Raw genomic sequence first — 26,652 nt, 5'->3', positions numbered from 1 at the left:
GAATCAGATGAAAACGGACCGCCTGTCCGCTTTCATCCGATCCTATCCAATCTGATCCTCGAGATGGATGGAAAATAGGGTTTCCATCTGTCTGGATTTCACGGACAGGATCGGATCAGAGAGCAGCAGGTGTCAGCGGAGATGTCACCGCTGACATCCGCTGCCCCATAGAGGTGCATGGAGCATCTGATCAGGTCTGCCTGAAAAAACTGACAGGCGGACCTGATCGGAAAGCCCAAGTGAAAGGGGCCTAGGATGACAAACATTCAAATATAGGTCAATCACAATTTCAATCCTGCCATCTATTACTTCAAGTAATATCACACTGTAAAGTGTGGTGGAAACTATTATACGCTTGATGCAAAAATAACTCTGTTGCGCTAATAAGTGCACTTTTGGATATTAATATACGCCAATCGCAATTAATTCCGTTGTGCTAAAAAGCACAGTTCTCAGCTCTTTTGTATTGGAGCGCTCTGACCATCCCCATAGACACAGACACACAGGCTGGTTCAGTTTGAATGTTCCAAGTTGCCCTGTGATGAACAATGGACCATGTTTATTTATAATCAGAGAACAAAAGGGGTTTACAGGGGAGGTGGCGTCAACACAACCAATCACAGACATGTATACTTTCAAAAGTACAATAGGAAAGGGGAGTGTATGTTTATGCACAAACCCGACCGTGTGCATGAGTTCCTAACTGTCAAGTGAAAGCGAAACAATGCGCTATTACTAAAAATGGTTGCCATTATTCATAAGCATGCACTCCCGTCATAATCTGTTAGAGGGAATCCTATGTAATATAGTTAAAAAAATCATATTTGATAGTGATTATGCTAATGTTCCAGTAAATAAGACTATCTGCAAAAGAAATAGCAGCAGTATTTCAATCATGCGGATCAAGGATAATAGAAAGCTACCAGCCATTATTACAGCTAAAGGGCATATAACTATCAAAACGATAATAATTCCACATCACAAACATATCTTCGCCAGTGAATACTGGGGCTGACCAACTTTCTCTCCAGCGGTTGCCGCTCAGAGCGCCCGCCATTCGGGAGATGAGGCGAGTGGTGTGCAGTCTCCATTGGAAGGTTTTCACAACTAGCAGTCTTTCCTCATTGCTAGTTAAAACCATATTCCCTGTGCATAGCGGATACCGGTTAACCGACACTGGGAGACATAATGGCAATTTAAATAAAACACTTCCTGAAATATGTCCACAAAAATATCAATTTCCACAACAAAAGTACACATGGATCACAATTTGGCATGTTGAGCAGAGCCTGATCGTTATACTGGCTTCTTTTTGAAGAGTCCTGCTGGAAAAGCAGCATTCAATCAGTCGCTACAGCCGATCAGCCTATTGTGACAGGGGAGGAGTCCCCACAGTCAGAGTACAATAGCACAGTAGAGGGGATTCCAGCATCCACATCACTTGTGTGGATGCAGAAATTTTAGAGTTTTTTTTTTCTCTTTAAGCCTGCTGGTTGAGTAAAAAAAAAAAAACTCACAGTGTGCACCCAGCTAAAAGTGATTTTAAACCCATACCTATACCCATTGTAGTGACTAGCCTCAGGTGATACACAGAAATGAAACAAATCCTACAAAATTAGTTGTACATGTTTATCTGCAGCCTTCTCCACAAGCCAGTACCTGTAGATTAAGCCCCACCTTGGCTCTAACATTAGAGACTAAAGTAGAAACAGGGAAAGCAGTGACAAATATGTATAGTGAAAAAAAATATGGATTTCTGCACAAATTGGTCATAAAATGTGATCTGATCATCATCTAAGTCACAACAATAGACAATCACAGTCTGCTTACACTATAATAACACACAAAGAATGAAATGTTGCCATGTTTTTATTGAACACACCATGTACACATTCACAGTGCAGGTGGAAAAAGTATGTGAACCCCTAGAATAATGACATCTCCAAGAGCTAATTGGAGTGAGATGTCAGCCAACTGGAGTCCAATCAATGAGATGAGATTGGAGATGTTGGTTACAGCTGCCCTGCCCTATAAAAAACACAGACCAGTTCTGGGTTTGCTTTTCACAAGAAGCATTGCCTGATGTGAATGATGCCTCGCACAAAAGAGCTCTCAGAAGACCTACGATTAAGAATTGTTGACTTGCATGAAGCTGGAAAGGGTTATAAAAGTATCTCCAAAAGCCTTGCTGTTCATCAGTCCACAGTAAGACAAACTGTCTATAAATGGAGAAAGTTCAGCACTGCTGCTACTCTCCCTAGGAGTGGCCATCATGTAAAGATGACTGCAAGAGCACAGAGCAGACTGCTCAATGAGGTGAAGAAGAATCCTAGAGTGTCAGCTAAAGACTTACAAAAGTCACTGGCAAATGCTAACATACCTGTTAGCGAATCTACAATACGTAAATCACTAAACAAGAATGGATTTCATGGGAGGACACCACAGAGGAAGCCACTGCTGTCCAAACAAAACATTGCTGCATGTTTACTGTTTGCACAAGAGCTCCTGGATGTTCCACAGAAGTACTGGCAAAATATTCTGTGGACAGATGAAACCAAAGTTGAGTTGTTTGGAAGAAACACACAAAACTATGTGTGGCGAAAAAAAGAGGCACAGCACACCAACATCAAAACCTCAACCCGATTGAGATGCTGTGGCATGACCTCAAGAAAGCGATTCACACCACACATCCCAAGACTATTGCTGAACTGAAACAGTTCTGTAAAGAGGAATGGTCAAGAATTACTCCTGACCTTTGTGCACGTCTGATCTGCAACTACAGCAAACGTTTGGTTGAATTTAATGCTGCCAAAGGAGGTTCAACCAGTTATTAAATCCAAGGGTTCACATACTTTTTCCACCTGCACTGTGAATGTTTACATGGTGTGTTCAATAAAAACATGGCAACATTTCATTCTTTGTGTGTTATTAGTTTAAGCAGACTGTGATTGTCTATTGTTGTGACTTAGCTGATGATCGGATCACATTTTATGACCAATATGTGCAGAAATCCATATCATTTCAAAGGGTTCACATACTTTTTCTTGCAGCTGTATATATATATATATATATATATATATATATATTATATTTATTCTTTTTTTTCCCATTCGATACACCATTTGGAGGAAAAAGTAAAAAATCTGTTCTTGTCGAATGCTTTTAGAATGCATTAACCACTTAAGCCCCGGAGGATTTGGCTGCTAAACGACCAGGGGTTATTTTGCGATTCGGCACTGCGTGTTTTTAACGGACAATTGCGCGGTCGTGCGACGCTGTACCTAAACGAATTTGGCGTCCTTTTTTTCCCACAAACAGAGCTTTCTTTTGGCGGTATTTGATCACCTGTGCGATTTTTTGATCACGCGCTATAAACAAAAAAAGAGCGTCAATTTTGCAAAAATAGCAATATTTTTCCCTTTTTTTTATATGAAATTCCCCCCCAAAAAAAATGTAAAAATCTAAATTTTTTAACATTTTCGGCCAATTTGTTTTATGCTACCTATGTTTGGTAAAAAAAATCGCAAAAAGCGTATTTTGATTGGTTTGCGCAAAAGTTATTGCGTTTACTGACTAAGGGAAAGATTTTTGTCATTTTTGTTGTTTTTTTTTTAACGCGTAATGGCGGCGATCTGCGATTTTTTTTGCGGTACTGCGACATTGCGGCGGACAGATCGGACCCTTGACTGACATTTTTGACACTTTTGGGGTTACCAGTGACATTTCTACAGTAATCAGTGCTATATATATGCACTGTTACTGTAAAAATACACTGGTAGTGAAGGGGTTAACTTTATTTGAGAGGGAGGGGCTGTGTGTGTCCCTAGGGGCGTGATTCTAACTGTGATTGGCTGTGGCTTCAGCTGTATGCAGAGTGATAAACGGATCTACATAGTAGATCCATATGATCAGCTCTCATACAGAGGGGAGAATGACAGGCAGCTTGTTTACACAAGCTGCCTGACTTTCTCCCTCTCCCCCGCCGATCGCAGAGTGGCCGGCGGACATCGGATCCGCCGGTCACACGCGCGAGGGGGTCCGTGATCACGCGGGAGCGCGCCTCCGGCGGCGCACGCTCGCTCCCTAGACCCTCACAAGCTAGTGACGTAGCCCTACGTCACTTTGCCTGTGAGGGGCTGACCGCCGACGTAGATCGGCGTGCGGCGGTCGGCAAGTGGTTAAGGTAAAAAACCTTTTGGCTTTAGTACCACTTTAAAGACTAAACATTCTGTGTCCTGTAGTGTACGACTAAGAAAATACCAGGTAATTCCAACAGAAATCTTAAGTTGAGCTGCGCTCTTATCAGTTAGCATTGTTCTCAGCTTTTTTTGTAAACCTCAGAATATCTCCCCCTATGTTATGTAGAAGTAGAAAGGGGGAGAGGTTTAAAGCCCTATCCCAGGGTGACAATGCTATTCCTTCACAGATAAAGAACAAGGAATTAGCATTGTCATCCTAGCACAGAAATATGTTACTGGCAGGATCACCAGGTAAAAATAAAGGCAAAAAAATTGTGTAAAAAAGAAAACAAACCAATTGCATTACTAATGTTTTTGCAAGTGGTCATTTATAGAGTTTAGTTTCAAATAATACTCTCAAATCATTGCAGCAATTTCTGGAAATCACTGGCAATTAGACAACACGCATTTGCTGCAGGATTTGAAATTGCCTAGTCTGTAATAAAACAAATATATTTCCTTTACAGAGCAGCATTACAGTTTCATTAGGTTTATGGTTAACTTTATTCTGTCCATTGTACTGTAAAGCAGGCATAAAATGACTCGTCTCCAGCAACAACAGTGAAATAGTGAGCATTGCGTTATCTTTAAGGTTAATTACTTATTAAACTACTTTGCCTATACAGAGATCAGGAAAGTAAATGCCCAAACAAAATGATCTATTGTACATCATGAAAGCATAATGAAACATAAAGCTGCACAATAACAAAATGCAAATGACACTAAACAGATCAATTTTCTTTTTAACTCAATTAAATGAGAACTTCAGAATATCAGGGATAGTTTAAAGTTTATGTAGGTTATTAACTGGCATAGTTAAAATTTACCTCTTTACTAACAGAGTCTGCAATGCTATGCAAAGTGGTGCATCATTGCTCTTTTCTGCTGTAATCCCATGACCTTGCTTGGGAAATGATAATAATAGCTAAAAAAGGGACACTTATCATGTAGAAAAAGTATTTAAATGTACACATCATGTAGAATCATATCAATCACTGTAAAATAAAATTGATGAAAGCTAAACTCGATGCCCACAGCAAAAAAAAAGTAAAATCTCATGTTATTGTCCTGCACATTTTAAATGATAAGTTCACTTTTAAAAAAAAAATTATAAATGCTTATTTTTTTGCATATAAAACAGTGGCAGCTAGTATGGGGAACTTCTACATATATTGCTGCTACAGATAGGATGGGGGGGGGGTCGAGGGGCAGCAGCACTGGAAAAATCTTACATGTTCCACCCTAAGATCACATGTTCCCAAAGTAGAACTTATCCTTGAACTTTTAATAAAAAAAATATATATATATCCTATCTAAGTCTAAACCACTCCACGCCTTCCTTTATTTGTATGCTGTTCAATCACAATCAAACCAAAGAGGTCACAGCCATGTGATGTACAGCAGGTAAGGGGGGTATATAGGTTTGGGGGGTGTTTCTGGACAAAAACGAAACCACCTCCCAAAAACTAGACCTCAGCTATGTTGAGCTTGAATATTACATGGTGCTGGTTAGTACTACTGGAGGGGTTAGTTCTACAATACTCTGTGTGACAGATCATTGTGGCAGCAATAATTGTGATTTAGAGGCAATGAGGTGGATAGATTACCTGTGTGCTTAGACTTTAAAATGGCTGATAAGTTCAATAAAAAAGTCTACCAAAGGGTAGATGCAACAAAATTCCTGTTTATACCATTGAGAGTGTGAAACCCCTTTTCTATGTGCCTCCCTGAGGCTAGTATTATTTAGTTATTATGAGAATAACATTTCTAACTTTGTGTCCCAGCACCTTACTTCCACCTGTCCAATAAGGGTTCCTCAATGGACAGTAACATATACCAATGCACAATCCCAACGCAAGCGTTCCTGGATAATGGCTGTGTATGTAAACAGGTGCTGTACGAACCATCAGCTGGAACCAAAGATAGTCAAGGGGGAACGTCACCAGCACACTGTGGATCCAAAGCTTTATTCATTAAAGCTTTGGCCCCACACTGGAGATCCATGGTGTTCTGATGAAATTTTTCTGTCAATGGTCAGTAAGGGCACTCTTATAAGAAAGAGGTTTAGTGAGGCCTAGTTCTGAAGTCAGGTCTCTAGTAATAATGTATAACTAGTTCCCAGTTAACCATCCTGATGCTCTAGTGCAGAGCAGCGGATGGCTGATGGTCACGTGCATACAGCCCCCTTTTCAAATTACTCCATGTAATATATGGGATCTCTAACTCTAACCAATATTTAATTGCAAATAACTCCTGTACGGGATTTTGATGTGAGAAAGTATACAAGGTAACTATCATAACAGAGATGGTGCGCATGCTTTTCAGTGTGGATTGATGTTCAGGGGATGCTGGCTGGGCCCAGAATATATTAGTCCCCTCTTGGACCCGTTTTTGGCGTGAGAGTTCGATTTCTCCCACTGGAGGATCCCAGAGACACTTTCCTAACCCAAAAAAATCCCCCCCAAAAGGACAAAGACGGCAAAAAAAAAAAAAATTCTGACATGTACTGCAACCTTACTAAATTCAAAACTAAATTAAAAAAAGTGTTGTCTCTCTTGCTATCTATATACACTTTAACCACTTGCCGACGGCCCGCCGTAATATTACTGCGGCAGGCCGGCTCGGCTGCGTCCAGTCACGTACTACTACGTGACTGGAGTGCATATGATTAGACACAGCGGGAGGCGGGCCGTGGGAGGAGCGTCGGCGATTGCTGCTGCCCTCCCGTGATCGTCCGGGAAATCGAGAGAAGACCCGTTTGCTTAGGTAAACAAAGCAGGTGGATCTTCTCTCAGACAGGCAGGGACAGATCAGCAGTTTCAGCTAAGCTGAGACTGCGATCTGTCTGTGCATGTCACAGACCCCCCCCCACACACACACATTCAGTAAGCATACAGGCATACATTTAACCCCTTTGATCACCCCCAGTATTAACCCCTACCCTGCCTGTGTCATTTATACCGTAACAGTGCATATTATTTAGCACTGATTACTGTATTAGTGTCACTGGTCCCCAAAAAGTGTAAAAAATACCAGTCAGTGGTCCGATCTGTCCACTGCAATGTCGCAGTCCTGCTAAAAATCGCAGATCACCGGCATTACTAATAAAAATAAATAAATAAAAAGTCCAAAAATCTATCCCGTAGTTTGTAAACGCTATAACATTTGCGCAAACCAATTAAATATGCTTTTTGGGATTTTTTTTTACCAAAAATATGTAGCAGAATACAAATTGGCCTAAACTGATAAAAAGATTACATTTTTAAAAATGTTTTTATTGGGAATGTTTTACAGCAGAAAGAAAAAAATATGGCGTTTTTTTCAAAATAGTCGCTCTTTTTTTGTTTATAGCGCAAAATCTAAAAACCGCAGAGGTGATCAGATACCACCAAAAGAAAGCTCTATTTGTGGGAAAAAAAAGAACATCAAATGTATTTGGGTACAGCGTCGCACGACCACGCAATTTTCTGTTAAATAAACGCAGTGCCGAATCTCAAAAAATGGCCTAGTCATTAAGGGGGTAAAATCTTCCGGGGCTGAAGTGGTTAACTCCATTTCCAATCCTTATACCTACTCACTGATGCATTTCTTAACCAATCATCTGCCAAAAATAAAATTCTACATTACCAATTGGGCAGACCAATTGAATCAAATTCTGTCTCATTCTGATGGACTCATTTAAAACAGTTAGGTGTCAAGTGTGTAAAACAAGCTAGTAAAATCTTATGTACTGTAACTATGTACACGTGCTGGAGTATTAGCATATTAAAAAAAAAACATGTTCCACTGGAGGAATGATGCTAAACAGCAAGGCTCACTCTACACTGACCTCAACAAAATAATTGATTTATGGCATTGAAAGAAAAGGAGCTGCTTGCCCTTTTCATTGCGTTATGGTGCCTGTCTTAGAAGCTCCATGCTATGAGTGCTCCAACTGCATGGGTTAAAATGATATTAAAGACTTGCTGTGGGGGCACCCAAGCAGGCTCGCTCCCAAGTCACTGCTCTGCATTTCCATTCACACACTGAGCCATGCCCCCTCTCTCTCCTCATCGGCTGTGATTGACAACAGCTGGAGCTAAGAGCTGCCATTGCTGCCTTAGCCAATAAAGAGTGAGAGTCCCCCAAAAGCCGAGGCTAGCAAGCACATCACTGGATCGAGAGGGGGCCAGGTATTGGGGGGCTGCAACAAAGAGAAAGGTTTTTTATCTTCATGCCAAGAATGCATGAAGGTATAAAAGCTTCAGCCTTTAGAACAACTTACAATTGGAAAACAGAGAGAGAAGAGTATGAACTGTAAGGTCATTTATTATAGGATAAAAGAATCAAATTCACATGGGTATGTGCTTTTCAGGTGAGGTATCACCCAGGGGACGTTCTGAGGTGTAGGGGCTGGAGCTGCATTCGCCTCTGACGTCACTAGTGCGCGACGCGTTTAGGAGCATGCACAGTAAAGAGGATACTACAATGCGCGCTTGAGAAAGGAGCGCGCATTGTAGTATCCTCTTTACTGCGCATGCTCCAAAGTGCGTCAGAGACTAGTGACGTAAGAGGTGAGTGCTGTGTTCCATCGTGCGGTCCACCCCTCGGTCCTGGCTGCTTTCTCATCTCAGACTTTGCCGGCTGAATCAGCTTTACCAGCGGTGGACGCGGCTCCAGCCCCTACACCTCAGAACGTCCCCTGGGTGATACCTCACCTGAAAAACTGAATTTTTGTAAAATCTTACCGTAAAATTCCTTTCTCTGAGTCCTCCGACAGTCGCCGCCTCTCATAAGTCATCACTATTGGGTATTGACTTCTGCTCCGCAGGAGTAGCTAGGCATAAGACTTAGTTAAAAGAACAAAAGCATTTAGCATAGACACACCCATGGACCCCATAGACACAGCCCTTAATATACACCACATCCTCTCCTCCACTTCACAGACCGGTCTCCTGCTGTCTCTTGATGCATTCCATAGGCTGGCATGGGACTACTTGGGGGCGGTCCTCCATTCAATTGGTCTGGGCCCCAGACTAATGGCCTTTATTCTTGCACTATACCAGTGGTCCTCAACCCTGGCCTACAGGGCCCACTAACAAGCCAGGTTTTCAAGATAACTGAAATACATCCCAGGTGATCTTATTTGCTGCTCAGTGATTGCAGTACTCTAGTCTGCATCTCCACAAGGTAATACTTAAAATCTGGCCTGTTAGTGGGCCCTGAGGACCGGAGTTGAGGACCACTGCACTATACCACAGCCCATCGGCCAGGGTGCGTGTCAACGGTTCGCTATCGAATGCCTTCTCCATCGGTAGTGGAACCCGTCAGGGCTGCCCCCTGTCTCCACTACTATTTATACTGACACTTGAACCCCTTCTTAATAGTATTAGATCGAACCCCAACATCACCGGTGTAAATTCGACCTCCAATCAATATAAAATTGCTGCCTATGTGGATGATATCTTGCTATTCCTCTCCAACCCCCTAATTTCATTACCCAACTTACAAAAAGAGTTGAAATTATTTCAAAGCATTGCAAATTTTAAAATAAACAGATCCAAATCGGAGGCACTTAATATTATATATCCCTACCTGGCCCGATCGTTGATCAGCGTAAACATTCCTTACCTTACGAATGGAAAACTGACACCATCACATATTTGGGTATTGAAATTCCCACTGACATAGGTGACGTTTTCAAAAAAAATTATCTTCCCATCTCCCAGGCAATCTTCCAGGATCTTAAGAAGTGGAATAAGGCACACTTCTCCTGGTTCGGCCGAGCTGGAATTGTTAAAATGAACGTTCTTCCGCGTATCCTTTACTTATTAAAAACAGTTCCCATTCAACTGCCACTGCACTTCTTCTCCTCCTTAAAGAAGGCCTCAGGTCCTTTATCTGGCATCACAAAGCCCCGCGCATTAAATTCTCGATACTCTCGAGACCCAAATCCAAAGGCGGTATGGGAATCCCGGATATATACTTATACTATCAAGCCTCCCACCTACTACGTATAGCAGACTGGCACTCCCAGAAACACAAAAAAGATTGGGTCGAATTAGAGGATTCCTTCTCCCTGATCCCCATACAAATCATCCCTTGGTTAACTTATTCTTCCTTACAGAACTCCCTTAAAAGACACCCTCTAATCGGTCCCACTATTCGCTGTTTTCATACAGCCAACGCCAAACACCAACTAATCCGAAAACATAGCCTCCTCACCCCATTGCTTAACAACCCACAATTCCCACCAGGTCAATCCCCCCCACTCTTTGCACTCTGTCCCCAATGAAATAGGGATACGCATTCTTCACCTCCTACAGAATGGGAAATTCCCTAACTTTGAAGATCTAAAAACAGCAACACTTAATCCCTCAATGACCATTTGGGAATACACACAACTTCATTATTTTATCTCCGCACACCTGAAAAAAAATTCCAAGGATACAATACTTTCCAAATTTGAACAAATTTATGCGCTTCAACAACCGCAACGACACCTGCTTTCCACAATGCACTCCATATTGTGGGAATCATGCCCTATTCAGATGGGCAAATTGTGTGACGATTGGTGCACTGATTCTGACTTGTCCTTAATGGAACCACTTTGGGAAAAAATATATCGCAACATCTTAAAAGGATCAGTGAATGTTTCCATCCAGGAAAATAACTATAAGATACTTACTAAATGGTACCACACTCCCTTTTTGCTCAATAAATTCAATAAACAGGCACCTGATGAATGTTGGAGGTGCAAACAACCTCACGCTGACATGCTGCATATATGGTGGTCCTGCCCCCTGATACAACCATTCTGGAATACGGTCAAATCCTGTATACACAAAATAACCTCCCAAGACTTACAATTACACCCAGCCCAATTTCTTCTACATTTTCACCCCAATTCCCCACCGAGGTACTTAAAATCCCTCCCTATGATTATGATCAATGCAGCTAAACTCTGCATTCCTAGACTGTGGGGCACTACAAAAGCCCCATCCCTCCTTAATTGGCTCACCCAGATTAACAAAATCTCCGAGATGGAAGAGCTCATATCCACAGCTCATGACTCTCCAAATAAATATATTAAAATTTGGAAAGACTGGATAATTTTCCACTATTCACAAGAATATGACCAGCTCACTAACAAGCCTGTCAACTAGTTGATCTACTATCTCTGCAATATCAATTGATATTACAATGCACTTTAGCAAGACCTCGACACACAAGATGCTTCACTCTGCCCCCCTCCTACCCTCCTCCCATTCTCCTAATCTTCCCTTTCCCCTTATCCCTCTCTACCTCTCTTCCCTCCCCCCCCCATCCAAGCATGCCCTGTGCTGGTCATAGGGTCCGATTCCCCGCTCCCTTTTTCTCTTCTGATATTCCCCTTCTATATTGCTAATTTAGCTTTATCAAGCTTAAACAGATGCTATCCCTTGTTCTATAACATATGTTGTTCTGTTTGGTATATAACTATATACCCCATAAGGGCAAAACACTTTTGTCTTTTCCTTCCTTTTTAGCCCGTGATACATTGTCTGTTTATCTTGATGTTTGATCATTTATTTTGCCTAGTTTCAGCTGTTATTATTTTTTTGTAATTTTAATGAATCAAATATGCCTTTTACTTTCCATACAATTGTTACTTTACATATAATGTGAACCATGTAATTTCACGTTTGTTACTTTCATTATTCTTCAATAAAGGTTTTGGAAAAAATAAGAAATTACACCCCAAAATACATTCTGCTGCTTCTCCTGAGTATGGGGATACCACATTTGTGAGACTTTTTGGCAGTCTAGCCGCATACAGGACCCTAAAACCCAATCACCGCCTTCAGGATTTCTAAGGGCGTAAATTGCGCATTTTACTTCCACACTGCTTATCACAGTTTTGGAGGCCCTAAAATGTCAAAATAGCATCAACCCCCCCCCCCCAAATGACCCCATTTTGGAAAGTAGACACTCCAAGCTATTAGCTGAGAGGCATGGTAAGTCCTTTTTACACAAAGTTGTCAGGTAAATGCTATATTGCTTACATATGTCATGGGTATATGTGAAATGACATCCCAAAATACACTCTGCTGCTTCTCCTGAGTATAGGGATATCACATGTGTGAGACTTTTTGGCAGTATAGCCACGTACAGGACCCCAAAAACTAATCACCGCCTTCAGGCTTTCTAAGGGTGTAAATTAGTGATGTCCCTCCACACTACCTATCACAGTTTTGGAGGCCATAAAATGCCAAGATAGCACAAAAGCCCCCCAAATTACCCCTTTTCGGAAAGGTAATTGCCAAGAGGCATGGTGAGTATTTTGCAGCTCTCATTTGTTTTGGAAAATGAAGAAAGTAAAAGGAAAATCTTTTTTTTTTTCTTTTTTCAATCTTCAAAACTTTGAGACAAAAAGCGAGATCTGTAAAATACTCAACATGCCTCTCAGCAAAAAGCTTGGAGTGTCTACTTTGTGAAAAGGGGTCATTTGGGGGGGAGTTTGTGCTACCTTGGTATTTCATGGCCTCCTGTACTGTGATAGGTAGTGTGAAGTAAAATCAACAATTTACGCCCTTAGAAAGCCTGATTGGTTTTCGAGGTCTTGTATGCGACGAGACTGCCAAAAAGTCTCACACATATCAAATCCCCATACCCAAGAGAAGCAGCAGAATGTATTTTGGGGTGTAATTCCACATATACCCATGGCATGTGTGAGCAATATATCATTTAAGAGACCACTTTATGTAAAAAAAAAAAATATAAAATATTTTTTTTTGTCGTTTTCACAAAACCTGTGGCAAAATATTAAATATTCCATGGACTCAACATGCCTCTCCGCAAATAGCTTGGAGTGTCTACTTTCCAAAATGGGGTCATTTGGGGGTTTTGTGCTATCTTGACATTTCATGGCCTCCGAAAACCGTGATAGGTAGCGAGGAAGTGAAATGAGCAATTTACGCCCTTTGAAATTCTGAAGGCGGTGATTGAATTTTGGGTCCTGTATATGGCTAGGTTCCCAAAAAGATTACACATGTGGTATCTCCATACTCAGGAGAAGCAGCAGCATGTATTTTGGGGTGTAATTCCACATATACATGGCATGTGCGAGAAATACATAATTTCAGTAACAACTTTGTGTAAAAAAATGAAATATTCAATGAGCTCAACATGCCTCTCAGCAAATTCCTTGAGGTGTCTACTTTCCGAAAAGGGGTAATTTGGGGGGTTTGTACTGCCCTGACATTTTAGCGCCTCAAGAAATGAGATAGGCAGTCAAACTAAAATCTGCGTAAATTAAAGTAAATGTACATTGTTTGTAGACGCTATAACTTTTGCGCAAACCAATAAATATACACTTTTAGAATTTTTTTTTTTTTACCCAAGACATGGGGCTGAATACACACCTTCGCTGCCATTGTGCTATGTGCTGGGTGTTCAGTGTGACCCTGCGCCTTTAAGGAGGGGTGGGCCCCCTCCAGTCACCTGTCCTCCATCTATCTCATCGGAATACATGTGCTCCCATTGTGGAGACTCTTTAAAGGTAGAGTTAGGGACTGCAGATATCAGGGTGCCTTGGCGCGGCCTGCAGCTTACGCATGTATTTGCAAATGTGTGCAACTAAACCCCTGTTTTTAACGCATACTGTTAATTTGACAGGTTAGTTAGACAGGTTAATTTGGCTGGCTGCTGGCTGGTTGGCAAGAAGTGACTGGAAATCCCTTCGTTTTTGATCTGAATACATTTTGGCCTAAATGTATGACAAAAATTGGGTTCATTGGATTTTTTTTGTTTATATTGCAAAAAAATAAAAATCCCAGTGGTGATAAAATACTACCAAAAGAAAGCTCTATTTGTGGGGAAAAAAGGACGCACATTTAGTTTGGGTACAGCATTGCATGACAGCGCAATTACCAGTTAAAGCAGCTGAAATGGTTAAAGATGGATCATATTGGCTTTCACCAGCTCTATGATTATACTTAAAATGAAACCTGTGGTTAACCAACAAAGCAACATGCACACGCTCAGGAATCACAAATGAGTACTCATTTTAAATGACCTTATTTGCTCATTAAAGATCGAGGCTCAAGTTGAAAAATGTCAAGGAAATTGGCATTTACATTTTAAATGTACATGCGGCAGTGATATCGGATATGTTTAAAATTTTTTAAACGTAGAAAGTTATTTAGTGCTACATTCATGCATTAATTTTGATTCTTTTAAAATGCATGCAGATACTTCAAATTTGCATTATAATACCATATAACATGCATGCTGGCTAACTGACCAGTTCTGAAACTAGGCAGACATTTTAAATTTAAAATAAAGGAGTGTAAAAATGTTCACTGAGGTGAACAGCCTAAGATACCACAATTTAACATTCCGTACCAACAGCCAATTTAGTTTAGATTTATAAGGTAATTAGCTAGGATCAATTTTTCTTTTTCGTTCAAGGCAACCATGCTAAAACGTAAGTTTGCACCATTGTTTTATAGATTTCATAGTTATGGACAGCGAGTCAAGCTCCTTTGGGCTCTCAGCTACTACGGACTGCACTAAAAGAAAAAAGAACGTTGTAACGTTTCATGCCACCAATGCCACCAGGGAGTGTCAATCTCCTGGTCCCCCACAGCTCTCACTGGCCTCCAACTCAGCATTGTCTCCTGTAATGATATGTTATGGATGTCAGCAAGGAGAACCTGTTAAAACTGCAGGGCACCAGAAAATCAATACTCCGGTAAGTGGTTTCCAACCAGATTTTGGGTGACATTTTCCCCAAATTAGAGAGGAGTTTGGTGATAAGGAAGCGGAAGAGGGGAACACGTATGAACGTAGCATGTTTTAACAGGCATGCCATGCCTGAGGGACTGTAGTATCACTAAAGGGTCTCCTGAAATCTTGCTTTCAAAAAGTTTCTAGCCATAGCATTTGTTTTTCAATCTTTATGCCTTTTATATCAGATTCTATTTGTTGCCACCTGTGATCAGCACTCACAGGTCCCAGAAATGATCACTAGAAAAATAACTAATTGTAACATGTACCTGACACTCATGCACAGTCCTGATCACAGCAGTTTCAGAAGTAATATCAAAATAATGATAATATTCAGCTCTATCACCATAACGCAACAATAAGCTGCCAGCACATATTACAAATGTATTTGCAAAATAATACAGATAACAGATAATGCCACATAGTCCCACCCAACAAAATTAAATTATCATTTATATGTGATATAAACCAACTCTAGGTTGTTATTCGTATAAGCTATTAGCACAAATATTGATATCATTTCACATAACAAACACTTTTTCAAATCTTTAAAGTGCAAGCAAACTTTTATAAAGTGCTATAACCCAAAGCTTATAAAACTTGCTTTGTGTGCTTCACACAAATATACAAATAAAGTCTCTTCACAGTGCAAAATAATTTTTGTTTTCAAAGTTTGGATATTTCCAGTAGCAACCAAAGTGTAGCAGTGTCGCAAAAGTCATCTTTTAGTGATCGCTATTAGCTTTATTGGACAGACTCCCCCTCTATTGCGGACCTCATATATTATGGCCAAACAGCACTCTAGCACTTAGGAATATAAGAACATATGGTCCAGATTGCATTCAAAACTCCATCATCATCTTTGCATCTCATAAAGCAAATATACAAGACAGGAGTGCTTTCCGTAACACGTAAAGTGTTAGTTCATCTTTACAGAAAAAATGTAAAGGTGAACTAATACCTTACAACCGCTCTCACTACCTACAGGTACAGGGCGTGGCTATGGGGACCACTTGTGCCCCATCCTATGTCACCTGTACCTGGCAGGGTGGGAGTGATCAATTTTTTCAGATGATAACTTCTGGACAGGCCCTAGTGAGGTACTGTTGGAATTTATCGATAAACTTAATATCAATGAATTCAATGTACGGTTTACTCTTAACATCTGTCCAGATACCCTTCCCTTCCTGGACCTTACTATAATTAAACACCAGAATGGGTCGGTGGGAACTAGCTTATTCAGGAAACCCACAGCAGGGAATTCTCTACTCCACGTTCATAGTTCTCACCCATGATATTTAATTTGCGGCATCCCTACCGGTCAATACTTACGAGTACGCTGGAATTAAACTAGTGATGCCGATTTCAAAATACAGGCACAGGCCCTCAAACAAAGGTTTCTTAAAAGAGGGTATAGTCACAGATCCCTGAAAAGGGCCTATAAAAGGCCATTGGAATGCCCCTGTGAGCTATTGCTCTTCCAGGGTGAAAAACAAGTGGATCAAACCAAGATTAGGCCGTTCATCAAGTATAATAAGCAGCATACAGATATCCTGAAAATTTTGGAGGAACATTGGCATCTCCTCACCCAGGATAACCATATCAAACAATTTGTGGACTCAGATCCACAAGTTACTTTTCGCAGAAGCCGCTCTTTTAAGGACATTCTCACATCAAGCCACTTAGATCGTGACCAGGACTTAGACCCTTGTGGTACTCGTCCCCGTGGTACCTTTCGCTGTGGCCATTGCGAGTATTGCTGATACATATGAGTGGGTGGAGATACCTTACAAATTGGCTCTACCACTATTCAGCATAAACATTTTGCCAACTGTGAGACGATTGGTATTGTTTACCTTCTACGGGGGGGCTGTCTGGACAATTTAAACTTCATGATTTTAGTTAGGATACATCCCTGCCCTCCGGGGGGAGATTTTGAAAACACAATTCTACGTTCTGAATCGAAATGGATATAGACCTTAGGGACTGATATGCCACCCGGTCTAAATGATTTTATCAGCTATGTTCCATTTTTATGATCCAATTTAATGTTTTTTTATTTTGTACCCCTCCCCACCCCTTGCTTTACCCCCTTTTTTTTTCTCAACTGTCTTGGATGCGTTGTAGTAAGGTCTCGCTATGGCGTTTTTTTATTGTATTTATTGTCATTATCACCACCGCTCTAGATTTTAGACATACATTTATTTGTATACCCATTAGCAGCAGATGGATATCTCCCACGGGGTGTATGTACACCCTTTGGATGGTGAGGTTCTAAGCAGTGGTTCCTCTCTTATCATGTGCTGCACTGGTTTGGGAGAGTTTATTGCTGTGCATAAGTTTGCAAATGTATTTCTATATGCGATGTAGTGACATAGTACAGTGCTGCCCTATGGTCAGTGGGGGAGTTTTAGCAGGGGACTGGCATCCTGCTTTTGTGGATGGCCAGCTTATATTGGGACCTGTGTGTGCCCCTGCTGGCATTTCCGTTTGGATATGTAATTTCCGTCTTGTTGGCTACTGTGTTGTTCAGCTTTGTGTACGGCGGTTGTTTCCGCCTGATGCAGACGGCGAGTCCCCCCCCATTTTCTGATGCATGCTTGCTCTGTTTATTCTGGGAGTGAGCAGGGTACCGCGCGAGATTCGTGTGGCCCCCGCCCTGCACTTGGGACGTGCCGCTTGCTGTGTTTGCTTGTTAGGCCCTGTCCCTGTTGATGGTGGGTGGAGCTGTTCGTGCACCAAATTGTTTCGACTATATAGTGGTGCTTGTCCGCTACTAGGGGCATCTGCAGTGTAGTTCTGTGTGGAGACCCGCTGCAGCATTTTTAGTGCAATTGCGTGCACCTGATTGAATATTGATATTAGTCTAAACAGGTACTAACATCTGATTTATTGATTGGAAGTCCCTGCCTAGCCCCCACTCTTGGGTCCCGCCTCCATGGGCTTTTTAAAGGGGGGTGGGCCCATTTTTGGGGGCTCACATTTGTGGCTGGCAGGGTCTCGGGAGACCCAGGCATCGGAGGTGGGGACTAACCATATTCAATTCTGATTGAACCCATGAGCCATACATACTAATGGGGGAACTTCTCTGAACAAGTAGTAAGCTGCTTATCTCCATCCCTGACAGTTATAAAAATTACTATGTATATATTTTTTAATATACTTTGTAGTTTGCATTTATTTGGGAGTCATCATTTAAATGCCCATTTCTTGCCCAAACCTCTTTCTTGCCCCTCTCTCCTGGTGGTGAGATTGGGGTTAATATTGGTGTTTTTATATTTTTTTACATTACTCAGGGCTGGTTTCATCCCAAATCTATTGGCTCCTTATGTCACACTTTCTTTTACCTACCTTACAACTCCCCCATTGTACTTATCTCTGGGGATACTGAGTTGTAAGGGTCCACACAGCTGGTTCGAGGATTTCAAATCCCCACTCTTCTCAATGCACTTCTGGGATGGATAAGAGCGATGCTGGCCAATCAGATATCACTCACTCTGCATCCCCGAGGGAGTTGTAAAGGCGTTATGCGTAGGGTGGAGTCTATGGTGTGACATCCACATGTTGGAAACCAAAAAACGGGAACTGGTAGTGGGCCGAGCCATGACTTTATTGAGATACAGTGCTGCTAGCATATGCTAAGTGATTTTCACTTAGTGCACAGTTATAGTGCACTAAATTTAGAAGTGTGTTTTTTGTGTGCATGTATTATTTTTATTATTTTTTTTTGATCTTGTCTTGTGTATTTCCCATTATGAAATGATACAGTGTACTGTAGATGATGATATATTTAAAATGTTTGTAATTTTACATTGAAAAACATGATTCTGAAAGTTTTCAACAAATTTTAGAAGCAACCTTTTATTGATTGTTGAACATCTGCCCTTCTTTATTTCTGAGACACTGATTCTCTAAGATGCTCTTTTATACCCAGTCATGTTACTGACCTGTCGCCAGTTAACCAAATTAATTCCAAAATGTTCTTCCAGCTCTTCTTTGTAAGTATCATTTACTTTGCCAGCTTTTTGTTGCCTTGTTCCTACTTTTTTTAAACTTGTTGCTGCCATCAATTTCAAAATGACCTTATTTTTGGTGCTTTAAACATTTGATATGCATTGCATTCTGTTTTATGTAGATTTTGCACAGTGTCCCAACTTCTGTGGAGTTGGGAATATACAGTATATATATATATATATATATATATTGCTATTTTTAGTTTCAGAAGTAAGCAATGCATGGAAAGAAACGTTTTAAAACATCACGAAGAATCAAAATGATAACATTTAACATTTTTATATAACAAAACGTATGCCTAAATTAAAGTGTATTTAAACCCCAGAGCAGAAATGCAATATATTTCAACTTATCAGTGGTTAGATGTGGTGGCTCAATTAGTTTTCTTTGCTTTTTTACATTTATTTTCACCTGATAGTACTGCCAGTAATACACTTCCTGTCGTAGGGTGAAAAGACTTACTCATTGTGCTGTACCTTTGAAGAAGCAAGCAGGACAGGAAGTGTGTTAAAACTACAGGACATCTTACCTTTTTTTACAAGGTAGATTGGGCAGGGCAGGACAGCAGCGGATTTCTGGCAGAACCAAGGTATTTTTTTGCTCTTATCAGAGCAAAAATTGAAAAACTTACACTTTAATGCCCAAACAATGTTTAAGGGTAGATAAAAGCGCAGATTTTCTTACATTACACCCCAAACTGGCCATCTCTGGTAATGTCATCTTCAGGGTTTTGGGCTGTGGGCAAACCTTCAGTGTCATCCCATACAATGTAGGGCTGCTGAGGAGAAGTTCCTTTCCTGAATGAAGGTCTGCTTTAAGCTCAATAATACCAAGGACAACTCAATTTTTTGGATTATCTACCATGCTACACAACACATATGTAAGGATATTTTCCAAGTGAATTCACAGCCAATCTGTATCCAGTGAAGCTTTTGTAAGGATGAAAATTGAAGACAAAAAGTAGATTTCCCCGCTCAAATGCAATAATTTTATCACCCTCGTGCTTTGTGCTGATGAAGGCCTACAAAGGAGAAATTGCAAAATTGTTTAGCAAACAGAACATGGCTGGCAATAATAGCATTGACCAGTGACATAAGGTTACATTCATACATGATCCAACAATTTTCCATCAATACATTGGCATGAAACCTATAAATGATAGAAATATTGGTTATAGCATGACTTGAAGGAATGCATACTTGTAGCTGGTCAGTACATTTACTCTTTAAACACAAGACTGCAATGGTAAATGCTTATAATTAAGGGCTTACAAAAAAGGATTTTTGTTCTCACAAAATAAATTATTTTCTTGGATTCCATTGAAGGACATAGCAATTCTTAGACTGTCAAGTTATACCTACAATGGGTTCACGTGGTAATGTTTAAAGCAAGAGAGAACCAGATTGACCCCATGGAATCAAAGGGGAATTAATAAGAGGAGACCCCTTGTACAAAGCTTTATATAAAAGAGTGAAAAACCAACAATTGCTCAAACAAGGCAGACCAGGCAGAAACCTGGCCCTTGAAAATGCAAAGAGCCAAACACTTGTCCAGAACAGCTAAATGAAAGAGGATTTATTCGATAGAGAAACTGTAAGGGCTCATTTACATCTGTGACTGTCATTGCTACTACTATGAAAAAACGATCCATGGTCAATCGCTTTCCATATGCATTCGATGTGCGGCTGTGGGATGCCTGTTTTAACTCGTTTTAACTTTAAAAATGTGCATCTATGTGCCCCGTGTATTTAAGAAGCAGCTGGTTCGAGCAAGTTGGAATGCAGCAATGTGTGGAAAACCAGAATTTTTGTAAAATCTAACCGTACAATTCCTTTCTCTGAGTCCTCCGACAGTCGCCGCCCACTCATACAGTCTTCACCAATTGGTATTGACTTCATCTCCTTAAGAGTAGCTAGGCAAAAGACTTGTTAAAACAAAAGCATTTCCATAGACACACCCATGGGGGCTGTCCCACTGGTCCAATACCCCTCCTGCAATAGCCATCTCAACTCAGTTTGGTATCAAAGCAGTTAAGTGTACAAGTACCCCAAAAGAGGGGCGGGGCCGGCAACTGTGGGAGGACTCAGAGAAAGAATTTTACGGTAAGATTTTACAAAAATTCAGTTTTTATAATCAAATGTTTGTTGTATAATTGTAGTATGGTACCAACATCCCTGGTAATAATGCAAAGAAACAAGGAGTTAAGTGAGAACCCTGGTGTGAGGGTCTAACACAAACACCGTGTTTAAAGTGGAAGAGATCCAGAAAGAGTAAAGAGAGTAAAAAAGAAGAAAACTGAGCATAGAAAGAGGAACTTAGAAGCCTAGGAGTGAGAGAATCACACGCCGGAGAAAAGAAAAAGGAAGGAATGCAGAAAGAGAAAAAGAAAATATAGAGTTAGCAGAAAGAGGGAAATAAAGAGAGATTAAAGGAAAAAGCAGGAGGGCTAAGAGAGAGGTAATGGGGAGGGAAGAAGGGAAGAAGGGGAGGAAGTAGAGGGGAAAAGAGGAATGAAAAGGAAGGGGAGAGGAAAAGGGGGGGGGAAGGGGGGGAAAAAAAGGGGGAAAGGAAAAGGAAAGGAAAAGTTGGATTGAGAAAAGAAGAGATAGGAGAGAAAATTGGTTGAGGGCTAATGGGATTTTAACGGTTCTTAGATCAACGATGGAAAAACCACCATGTATAAAAATATATAAATTTTATTGTTCCATTAAAAATTACATACAAAATAAAGAGAAGAGATTATAAAATAAAGGGTTGTACAGAACAGATTACCATCATAGTCATATCAATTACATACAGTTCTGAACATTGCAGGCAGTATAGATGTTATGCAAGCTCCGGTGACCCCAAACCAGGGTACCGGGCATTAACCCAACATGTTTCGCGGGTTTCAACACTCCGCTTCTTCAGGGGTGTAAAATTATACAATGTATAATTTTACACCCCTGAAGAAGCGGAGTGTTGAAACCCGCGAAACATGTTGGGTTAATGCCCGGTACCCTGGTTTGGGGTCACCGGAGCTTGCATAACATCTATACTACCTGCAATGTTCAGAACTGTATGTAATTGATATGACTATGATGGTAATCTGTTCTGTACAACCCTTTATTTTATAACCTCTTCTCTTTATTTTGTATGTAATTTTTAATGGAACAATAAAATTTATATATTTTTATACATGGTGGTTTTTCCATCGTTGATCTAAGTACCGTTAAAATCCCATTAGCCCTCAACCAATTTTCTCTCCTATCTCTTCTTTTCTCAATCCAACTTTTCCTTTCCCCCTTTTTTCCCCCCCCTCCCCCCCCCCTTTTCCTCTCCCCTTCCTTTTCATTCCTCTTTTCCCCTCTACTTCCTCCCCTTCTTCCCTTCTTCCCTCCCCATTACCTCTCTCTTAGCCCTCCTGCTTTTTCCTTTAATCTCTCTTTATTTCCCTCTTTCTGCTAACTCTATATTTTCTTTTTCTCTTTCTGCATTCCTTCCTTTTTCTTTTCTCCGGCGTGTGATTCTCTCACTCCTAGGCTTCTAAGTTCCTCTTTCTATGCTCAGTTTTCTTCTTTTTTACTCTCTTTACTCTTTCTGGATCTCTTCCACTTTAAACACGGTGTTTATGTTAGACCCTCACACCAGGGTTCTCACTTAACTCCTTGTTTCTTTGCAAAAATTCAGTTTTCTCTTACGTCCTCCGACAGTCGCCGCCCACTCATACAGTCTTCACCGATGGGGATGTCCCAAAGCAGTGTAGACATGAGGGGTGGGAAACGCAACCATCAGAAAAGGCAACGCAGTACCCATATCAGAGAAAGGAACCTTACATGAACAGAAAGGTAACCCTCTGGGTAACAAAAAAGGCTCAACAGGAGCAACAACCCAGGAAAGCAAAAAACCAAGGGGTAAACAACCCCAACAGCCAGGGACCCGCAGTAAAACCTGGGTCCCCTACTGGACTGCCGCACAGAGAACTTTGCGGCCAAAGGAGGCATCAGCCGATGCCAGAACATCAATTTTGTAGAATTTGGAAAAGGTGTGCACTGACGACCAAGTCGCAGCCTTGCACACCTGGGCCACGAGGCCTGATGCCGGAAAGCCCAGGACGCACTCACCGACCTGGTAGAGTGCGCCTTGACAGGGAAGGGTGGTACCCTTTCCCTCAACTAATAGGCCTGAACAATTGTCTGTCTGATCCATTTTGCAATGGTCGCTGCAGACGCAGCCATACCCTTCCGAGGTCCCTCAGGAAGGACAAAGAGAATCCGATTTCCTAAAGGATTCAGTCGAGGACAGGTAAACCCTGATCGCCCTGACAACATCCAAAGAATGCAACACAATCTCCTTAGGATGCTTAGGATTCGCACAGAGTGAAGGTAAGACAATGTCCTCATTGAGGTGAAAATCTGAAACCACCTTTGGAAGAAAGGACGGGTTTGGTCGCAAGACCACCTTATCCCTATGAACCACCAGGTAAGGGTAGCGGCAAAACAACGCCGCCAACTCCGACACTCTGCGAGCAGAAGTGATCGCCACCAGAAAAGCAACCTTTTTAGATAGCAGAGGCAACGAGATTTCCCTGATGTTTTCAAACGGGCAACGTTGTAACACGGACAGAACCAAGTTCAAGTCCCATGGAGGCAGAGGCTCCCTTCTAGGAGGGGCCAAGTGATGCACACCTTGAATGAAGGTGCGAATCAAAGAATTAGACGCCACAGGGCGCTGAAAAATAACAGCCAGTGCAGAAACCTGGTCCTGAATCGTAGCCAACGCAAGGCGCTGGTCCACACCAGATTGGAGGAAAGCCAACACTCTCGCCACCGAGTATGAACGAGGAGAGAAACCCCTGGACTCACACCAGGCAAAATAAGCTTTCCAAGTTCGGTAATAAATCTTACCAGACGAGGCTTTTCTAGCCTTGATGGAGGTCATTCCTACCTTAGAGGAGAGACCCCTGTCTCTCAGGAGCTGGCTTTCAACAGCCATGCCGTTAAAGCCAGCGACTGTAAAGCAGGATGGAAGATCGGACCCTGAGACAGCAGATCTTCCCGCATTGGCAACCGCCAAGGAGGCTCGTCGGCAAGGTGAACGATGTCCACGTACCAGGACCGGTGTGGCCAGTCCAGCGCCACCAGAATCACCAGTGTTTGTTCCGAGGCCAACCTGCGAAGGAACCTGGACAACAACTGAATCAGAGGAAAGGCATAGATCAGACGATACTGATGCCAAGGCACCACCAGCGCATCCGAGGCGTCTGCCAGAGGATCGCGCGTTCTTGCCACGAACCTTTCCACCTTGTGGTTTAGCCGAGACGCGAACAGATCCACATCCGGGGATCCCCACTTTGCACACAGCATATGAAATACCTCCGGTGCAGGGACCATTCCCCCTGTTCCAGAGTCTGGCGGCTCAGATAATCGGCCTGCCAATTCTCCACACCCGGAATGTAAACTGCCGAGATCGCCGGGACATGAGTCTCGGCCCAAGACAAAATCCTGGTCACTTCCTGGGCCGCCCGGGCATTCCTGGTGCCCCCTTGGTGGTTGATGTACGCCACCGCAGTGGCATTGTCTGTCTGCACCCGCACAGGACGGCCCTGAAGACGATCCGACCAATGGAGCAGGCACAGCCTGATCGCTCTAAATTCCAAAATGTTGATCGGAAGGGAGGATTCCTCCTCCGACCAAGTGCCCTGGGCAGATAGGTTGCCCAGGACGCCACCCCAGCCTGATAGGCTGGCATCCGTGGTAATCACCGTCCATACTAAGTTACATACATAGTTACTTAGTAGGTGAGGTTGAATAAAGACAATAGTCCATCCAGTTCAACCTGTGTAGGTGTGTGTGGCTGTAATCATCTCACATACCCCTGAATGTTCTGATCCTTGAGATGTAAGTCTAAGAGTCTTTTGAAAGCCACCATACTACCCGCAGAAACCACCTCTTGTGGTAGAGAATTCCACAATCCTGTAGCCCTAACAGTAAAGAACACCCTGCGTTGCCTGAGGTTAAACCGCTTCTCCTCTAATCGCATTGTATGCCCTCGAGTCCTCATGCAATCCCTTCGAATGAACAGCTTTTTTTCTAAGCTGGGATCCCCATTAAGATATTTATAAATTGCTATCATGTCCCCCCTCAGTCGTCTCTTCTCCAGGGAGAATAAATCGAGCAATTGCAGACGCTCTTCATAGTCAAGGTCCTCCAATCCCCTAATTAGTTTAGTTGCCCTTCTCTGGACTCTCTCCAGCTCCAACACATCCCTCCTGAGGACTGGCGACCAGAACTGGACAGAATACTCCAGATGCGGTCGGACCAGAGTTTTATACAGTGGAAGGATTATAGTCTTATCTCTGGAATACATCCCTTTCTTTATGCATGCTAATATTCTGCTGGCCTTGGCAGCTGCCGCTTGATATTGCATGCTGTTGCCTAATCTATCATCAACCAAGACTCCCAGATCCTTCTCCATTTTTGATTCCCCCAAGGGTTCCCCTCCTAACGTGTATTGTGCTTTTATGTTTTTAGTCCCCAAGTGCAATACCTTACACTTCTCCACATTAAACCTCATTTGCCATGTCGTTGCCCACTCTGTTATTTTGTCCAGGTCATTCTGTAGGATATCTGCTTCATGCTGTGCAGTTATTGCCCTGGCCAATTTTGTGTCATCTGCAAAAACTGATAACGCACTACTGATCCCGTCCTCAATGTTGTTTATAGTTACATAGTTACATAGTTAGTAAGGTTGAAAAAAGACATCAGTCCATCCAGTTCAACCTATGATGCGTGTGTGTGTTTGCTTTTAACTGTACATTGTATACCCCTGTATGTTGTGGTCTTTAAGGTGTCCATCTACTAGTTTTTTGAAACTATCGATGCTCCCTGCTGATACGACTGCTTGTGGAAGAGAATTCCACATCCTTACTGCTCTTACAGTGAAGAACCCCTTACGCACTTTAAGGTTAAACCGCCTTTCCTCTAGTTTTAGTGAGTGGCCACGTGTCTTATTGTATCTCCTTTCTCTGAATAGTTTGTTCCTTATGCTCGGGTCACCAGTACAGTATTTGTACATTGATATCATATCCCCCCTCAATCGTCTTTTCTCCAGAGAGAAAAGGTTCAGTGCTTGTAGTCTTTCCTCATAGCTGATGTCCTCCATTCCCCTAATTATTTTTGTTGCCCTTCTCTGGACTTTCTCCAATTCCAGCACATCCTTCCTGAGGACCGGTGCCCAGAACTGGACAGCATACTCCAGATGTGGCCGGACCAGAGTCTTGTAGAGTGGGAGAATAATCTCTTTATTTCTGGAGTGAATCCCCTTTTTTATACATCCCAGTATTCTGTTGGCTTTGCTTGCGGCGGCTTGGCATTGCATGCCACTGCCAAGCTTGTTGTCTACCAGTACCCCCAAGTCCTTTTCCATCCTAGACTCACCCAGAGGTTCCCCCCCTAGTGAGTAGCTTGCTTTCTGGTTTCTGGCCCCCAAGTGCATTACTTTACATTTTTCAACATTAAACCTCATCTGCCATGTAATTGCCCACCCCGTTATTTTGTTCAGGTCTGCTTGCAAGGTTTCCACATCCTGCATAGAAGATATTGGCATGCCTAGTTTAGTATCATCTGCAAATACTGAGATTGTACTCGATATCCCCTCCTCTAGATTGTTT

The 26,652-nt window shown here is 42.0% G+C and overlaps 1 protein-coding gene across 1 annotated transcript in view; it reads right to left on the bottom strand.

Annotated features, from left to right (window-relative positions):
- The window catches only part of GBE1 (1,4-alpha-glucan branching enzyme 1), a 506,395-nt gene that overhangs the window by 8,318 nt on the left and 471,425 nt on the right, over nt 1–26,652 (bottom strand). Inside the window, exon 15 of the mRNA XM_082244860.1 lies at nt 19,878–20,022. Coding sequence (XP_082100986.1) covers nt 19,878–20,022 — 145 coding nt within the window. The remainder of the gene's footprint in view (nt 1–19,877; nt 20,023–26,652) is intronic.

The sequence above is a fragment of the Pelophylax lessonae genome, assembly GCF_965119305.1.
Source record: "Pelophylax lessonae genome assembly, chromosome: 2".
Lineage (NCBI taxonomy): Eukaryota > Metazoa > Chordata > Amphibia > Anura > Ranidae > Pelophylax > Pelophylax lessonae.
The sequence above is the reverse complement of the archived record's forward strand: the minus strand, read 5'-3'. Positions and strand labels throughout refer to the sequence as shown.